Below are 6,856 nucleotides of genomic sequence, written 5' to 3'. Positions count from 1 at the left end.
CAGGGGAGACACAGCCAGCCTATGGCCACAGTTACCTGGAGACCTGTGAGTATGTCCCCATGTGGCCCCCCCAGCTGCTGGCATGCAGGGCCAGGCTGAGCCCTCTTTACCCCCCTAGACACAAGGAGAAGCTTCCTGCTGCACCGCCTGGGCAGCTGCCACCTGTCCCATGTCACTGGTGCCATGTTGCATGCGCTTCTCTCCCAGTGTCCCCACAGCCTGTACACGGCCGGCTGGGATGCCCGGCTCCTCTTCCTGCCGCTCAGCTACTGAGTTCCTAAACAGTTAATTGGGCTTAGCAAACCTGTTAGACATCCCCAGTAGATGCCACACGTCACATTCCAGGCCCACGTGTCCCCAAGGGGCTGGGCTGCTGCTTCCTGAGCTGCTGGAGGTGACACTGCAGCCTCAGCTGCACCTACCTGGGGACTCGTGTGCCCACATCCCTCCGGCAGCATCCTGGGATGGGCAGGAGAGTAGCAGGTCCTGGTGCTGCCTGCAGCCCACCTCACTCTGGGTCTGTTTTCACTCCCTCAGCGGTGCCGGGCTGGCAGAGGGACCCAGTGCCCATATTTCACCACAGAGCAAAGCACTGGCAGGTGGAGGAGGGAACAGCCAGGCGCAGGGGGGGCATCATCAGCCTTTCCTCTTCTCTGTCTGTCCATCCCCTGATCTGCTGGGCTCCACAGGACTCACTCAGATTGAAGTGTCCACCTTCCAGAGAGGAAACGTCCTTTTCCCACTTACATCCAAACAAAAGGGAGACCCAGCCCCTCAGGGTGGCTGGGGGCTCCCGGGCACACATTTCAGTGCTGAGAGCCTCTGGGTGCCCCAAACATTGGGACGGGGATGGAGAAAAGAGGCTGAGCCACCTGCCCTGCTCCCCACAGCTTGGGAATGCTCCCAGCTCCCCTGGCAGCCCCCAACAGCAAAGGTTTGCAGCACCCAGGCCATTCTCGATCCAAGAGTTCAGTGTGGAAATTTCCTAACCTGTTCCATGGAAACCAAACAGCATTCCTGTGCCCCCTCCCAGCCCATTGGTCAGCAGAGCGGCCTGTCAACCCCCCCCCAGCCCCATCCCATGGCCGAGCTGAAACGTGCTCTGTTGCAAGCACGAAGCTGCCAAATTCCTGTTTGCAGCTGGGGCCGGGTACCTGCGCGCGGGGTCACCACGACTGTTGTTGTCAGACCCGACTTATCAGTGCCCTCGTGCTTCCCTGCTCTGGCTGTGCCTTCCTTCCGAGCCGATTGTTGATCACAAATTCTTGTCTGCACTTGAAAAGGAGATTTCCTGCAATTGTTTTGCTGGACTTGCAGCTTGATGCAAAACTTTCTGCCTATCACCCCCTCCCCAGCACCAGGGCAAGGCTCAAGCCCTTTCCCTTCCCCTGCAAAACTGCCAGGCAATCACAGCTCAATGATTAATTGCTGCCCGGCCAGAGGTTTCTGTGGCAATAGACATCTGCTACCAACCCCTGTGACAGCTCGGAGCAACGGGCAGCGCTGACCTGGCAGAGAACTTCGGCTTTCAGCCCTTTTCCCCCCAAAGGTAGCCCTGAGCTGGGCATCAAGGAGTTGGTGGCACATTCACCTGAACCCACCTCAGCCCCTTGGGACTCCCAGGGCAGGACCCGACTCAGCTGGACCCATTCCAGAAGACATATTTGCCCTTCCTGTCTGCAACTGCAAGGGGACGGGGCAGGGCCCAGTCCCCAAAAGCAGTGGGGCTGCAGGAGCAGGGTCCCACAGGGGTGCTGGTGGAGGGGGCTGCTGGGGACTCGGGGACTCCCACTCCAAACCCAGGCTCCCACATGGACACCTGTCCGGGGACTCCCTGTGCCTGTCCCCAGCCCTGCAGCAAAATCAAATGGGAGCCAAGCCCCAGTCAAATGTCCCCTGCACTGGGCTGTCTCAGGATGTCTGACCACGATGGTCATTTCCTGCCGGGAAGCAGCCAACAAGCCTACCCCAAGATCTGCGCCGCAGCAGCAGCTCTGCCAGAGGCACCCAAGCTGCTGAGCCGAGAGGATCGCTGCGCCCCCCGAGCAGACCCTCTCCCAGCCCTCGGCTCTGCTGCCGGTGAGCCAGCGCTGTCCTTGCTGCCCGCGGCCCTCTGTCCCCGTTCCCACCCGCTTCGGTACCTGCAGCTTGGAGAGGGCGGGAGGCTGATGAGCCTCAGGGACAAGGGGTCCAGCCTCATGGGCTTCCCCTCCTCTCCTCCATGGTTTGGGGAGGGGGCAGGTGAGGGCTGTCTGCTGCAGGGTTGGTGCTGAAGGCCTGGCTGTGGCTCCAAAAGCTGTGGAAATGCCCAGCGACACGGCACGCAGCTCTGGCTTTCCCGGGGAAACAGCTGGTCTCGCCGGCCCTTCCAGCGGCACGAGGCTGGACCGGGTCCGCGGCATCTTCGCCATGCGGATGCAGCTGTGCTGGGATCAGAGCTCTCACACTTGGGGCAATAAAAGGATGTTAAGGTCAACTGCATTTCCCTTAAGTTTATAATTTTCTCACCTACTTGGAAGTGCCGATGGCTCCAGCGCCGCAGCGGGCAGAGCAGGGGCGGCTGGCTGGGCTGGGGAGGTGACCACACACTCTGGGCTCACAGGGGAGCTCAGCTGTTCCTTTGTATTTCCAGGCTGTTTTGCTCAGTGCAGCCACTGAGCCACAGCTCAGTGATTTCCCTCTCCTTGCAGCTACGAGGATGGCTGAGACAACCACTGCACCCCCCGAGACACACACGCTCTTGAACGAGTACAGGGACTACCACAACTGGTCCGAGCTGTTCCAACTCCTGAACTACACCTACACCTTCTGTGAGTTCAGCCTGGATGAGAACGTCAAGCGAGTGATCCTCTTCATCCTTTACCTGGCGATCTTTGTGGTAGGCTTGGTGGAGAACCTACTTGTCATCTGGGTCAACTGGCAGACACGGGGCAACAGGAGCTTGGTCAACCTCTACATCATCAACATGGCTGTTGCTGACCTTGGAGTGCTGCTCTCGCTGCCCATCTGGATGCTGGAGGTGATGCTGGATTACACCTGGCTCTGGGGCAGCTTCCTCTGCCGCTTCACACACTACTTCTACTTTGCCAACATGTATGCCAGCATCTTCTTCCTCACCTGCCTGAGTGTGGATCGCTACGTGTCCCTCACCAGCTCCTCCCTCTTCTGGCGCAAGCACCAGCACCGCACACGTCGCATCATCTGTGCCTGCAGCTGGGTCTTGGCAGCAGCCATCTCGTTCCTGGAGGTTGCTCACATTCAGCTGGTCAACACCGGAGAGCCCATCTGCATCTTTGTGGCCCCCTTCGAGACCTATGACGAGTGGGCGCTGGCAGTCAGCTTGGCCACCACCACCATTGGGTTCCTCATCCCTTTCCCCATCATCACCGTTTTCAATGTCCTGACAGCCAGGTTCATCAAGCGCACCAAGCCGGAGAGCACGAAGCACTGTCAGCTCATCTATGCCTACATCGTGGTGTTCCTCATCAGCTGGCTGCCCTTCCACATCATGCTCACACTGCTCACCCTCGATGGCAACCACATCATCCTCCACTGCACCTTTGCCCACTTCCTCTACTTCTTCTACGACATCATAGACTGCTTCACCCTGCTCCACTGCGTGATTAACCCAATCCTCTACAACTTCCTGAGCAAAAACTTCCGCAGCAAACTCATCTCTGCTGTGGTTAAGTACATCCCTAAAGACCAAGGCACCCAGAGGGGCGCAGACAATTCCTCCTCCACCACGCAGCACTCCATAGTCATCACAAAGGACAATAACCCTCCCAATTAAGGGAGATCAGACTCTCCCACTCATCACTGGCAAGCGTTCCGAGGCCAGGAAGACCATTTTCCCTGGTGATTAGCAGACACTTTGCTTTAAAACAGCTCCTTGCTGGCCACTCCCTGTTCTCTGAAGCCAGGGGCAGAGTCAAAAGTGAACTGCAGTGGTGTGGGGAGCTACAGACAACTTGCTTCTGATGTGCTGCTCTAGCAGATCTATTTAATCCGAGAAAGAATAGAAGAAAGAGATATTTCCTGTTTTCCAAAAGAAACACTCGCCATAATAAAGTGCGTGACTCCTGCTCAGAAGCCTGACACAAACCCAGCCCCTGGACCCGACCCCCTCTCTCCCCAAGCTGCGGGGCTGAGGCGCACAATCTTTTCTTGTCACATTTTTCTGCAGCCCATGACCCTCCTGCACACCTCCCTGGACCCACCTCTGTAGAGGTGTCCAGTGAATGCCATCCGTGATGCCATCCTGACTAGGACAGAGGGAATTCATTCCTTGGACACATGACCCACTCCTCCCCATGCTCAGCAGAGAGCTACAAGCCTGATTTTACAGACATGAAGGCGACGCATCCCTGAGGGGCTAAGCCCAAGAGACCGGAGTGGTGATGAGGGGAGGAACAATTTGAGAGCAACTCACCAAGAACCATTTTACCAACCCTGAAGTAAATCAGTGAAACTGAGTTAGACTGGGCAGGGCTGCTTCCAAATACAACTGACAGCAGCAGAGGTGGAGTTCCCAGTTTGTGTTTTTGTGTTTGCAGCTAGACACCCACCCCAGTCTTCTCCAGAGCATCTCTTCACAGGTCTCTGTGCTGCTCCAGCAGCCTTGACACACACTCCCTTGCAATCAAAGTTGCACTGAAGCATTCTTCTGAGAATGCAAACGCCTGCGGAAACTCTCGGCGCTGGAGCAGGACCGGGAACTCGGCTGCCCAAGGAACTGGAGCATCCGGAGAAAGCTCATCCCTGCCTGGATTCTGCTCAGTCATGTGCTGTGGGTCAAGCCCTCAGCAGGGGAAGGTGAAAGAGTGACAGTTGCTGGGAGTCCATAAATCTACAAAAGGCCTTGAGCTGCTCAAGAAACACGTATTTTAAAAAGCAAAGCAAAGCAAATCTGGGGACAGGATGCTGGCAGCACAGAGTGGTGGGGGAGCCGGATGTCCCAGCTGTGGAGGAGTCCAGGATCAGGGTGAACTGGGACATGGGGTCACCAGGGTTGGGCTGGGAACATGCTGCTGAGATGGGTAAACAAGGAACACCTCTGGGCTCCTTGTGCACAGAGATGTTCCCCCTGACTGCCAGGGGACACCAGTATTGGGAGAAAAAGCCAAATCTGCCACTTACATAGTTTGTTCTGCAGCTGAGGAAGAAGCCAGTCTCGTGTCCTTCAGGATTTCTGCACCTACGTGGGACCTCACCATCTCCCTTCTGGGCACAATGTGCAGTGAACCCAAGCAGCCCCAACCCGGCCGGTGAAGGTGAAAGCAGCTTCACACTGACATGACCCACAGCTCTGCTCCCAAGTCTTCCTGTCAAAAATCTGCCATTGTCAATGAAGATGTGGAAGAGAAGTGCACAGTAATAAGACACTTGAGGTGTGACATAACCACGACAGGAAGATATTAAATTACAAGTTACTTAAACATGTAAATCTTGGTATCTGACCTATTAAACTTGTGTTTTTTAAACTTTCCTTATGCTTCTGCATCTTTGTCCACGGATCTCAGGGAGAGTAGCTTCAAATAAACCCTCATTCACCCCACACAATGACCTGGGCTGGAAGCCCAGCACACCCTTTATCTAGTCCCTCAGTTTTTTTAAGACCTTCACCAGCCCTTGGGTTAACTGGCCTGGCTACAGGCTCCTTCACTGGCTGTAGATGCCCGGACCACCTTCCCAGCACTAACCTCCAGTGCCTGTGGCTGGTCACAGGCTAGTGACAGGGTTCAGTCCTGTCTCCCCAGAAAAGTTCTGCCTAAGCAGCTCCAGCAGTGAGAGGGGGCAGCCCCAGCAGGGCCTTGGGGGCAGGTTCCAGCCCTGAAGGGAGTTTCGCTGCTGGAGAAAAGCAAATCCTGGACAGACAGAAGTGACAATCTGCAGTTTTACAAAGAAGTGAGGAACAAGAGGTGAGCATTTTCCATTTTATTATTCTAAATAAAAAACACACTTTGTGCTGAACAATGGAGTATAAAAGAACCCGATGTACAACGATTTTAGACATCTACTATTTGGGGGGAAAGTTTACAAAATATACAAAACTTTACAGCAAATAGATAGTAAACACTTAAATATCAGGAGGTCAGTACCTACTATTAACTTAACAAAAAAGGTTAGACAGCAATTCAACTCTTTTTCTTTCTTGCTTCATTATTTGATGAGACCTGGATCCTTTGAGAAAGGGGAGAACAAACCTGAACTCTGTGATTTCACAGCCGGGGTCAGAGTGGTCTCGAGGCGCTGCCGTTGGGAAGGAGGTTGTCAGGACTTCCATGAAGTGCCGTGATCTGGCCACTCTCCTGATGCCACCGGCACTGCCCGCGGGGAAGCGATTCCCCTCCGCACCCCGCAGGTCCCGGCGCACTTTGCAAACATGAGTTGAACCTCACAGCCACCCCGGGCGAGGTAGGTAAGTGTTGTCCCCACACCGAGGGAGGGAAAGGGAGGCCAGGAGGTGAGTGAGGAATAGAGCCAGGTGCTGGGATCCCACCCAGCTCCCCCAGCACTGCTTGGCCCGGCCCTGCCACACGCTCGGCTCCGGCTCTCACCGGTGCCTTCCCTGTGACGCAGCCAGGCCAGAGCAATGACTCCTCTACAGGGACGAGGTAGGTAAGTGTTGTCCCCACACCGAGGGAGGGAAAGGGAGGCCAGGAGGTGAGTGAGGAATAGAGCCAGGTGCTGGGATCCCACCCAGCTCCCCCAGCACTGCTTGGCCCGGCCCTGCCACACGCTCGGCTCCGGCTCTCACCGGTGCCTTCCCTGTGACGCAGCCAGGCCAGAGCAATGACTCCTCTACAGGGACTCAGGATGAGCCCCATGGCTCCACCTGCATGGCTTTCAGCAG

At 55.9% G+C, this 6,856-nt stretch overlaps 1 protein-coding gene across 1 annotated transcript; it reads left to right on the top strand.

Moving 5' to 3' along the window:
- The first annotated feature begins 2,698 nt into the window (after positions 1-2,698).
- Positions 2,699-3,793, top strand: GPR182 (G protein-coupled receptor 182). The gene has a single exon (XM_010007522.1). The coding sequence runs from the start codon at positions 2,699-2,701 to the stop codon at positions 3,791-3,793; it is 1,095 nt and encodes a 364-aa protein (XP_010005824.1).
- The last annotated feature ends 3,063 nt before the right edge of the window (positions 3,794-6,856 follow it).

The sequence above is a fragment of the Chaetura pelagica genome, unplaced genomic scaffold, assembly GCF_000747805.2.
Source record: "Chaetura pelagica isolate M959 unplaced genomic scaffold, ChaPel_1.0 scaffold610, whole genome shotgun sequence".
NCBI classification, from domain to species: Eukaryota; Metazoa; Chordata; class Aves; order Apodiformes; family Apodidae; genus Chaetura; species Chaetura pelagica.
The sequence above is the reverse complement of the archived record's forward strand: the minus strand, read 5'-3'. Positions and strand labels throughout refer to the sequence as shown.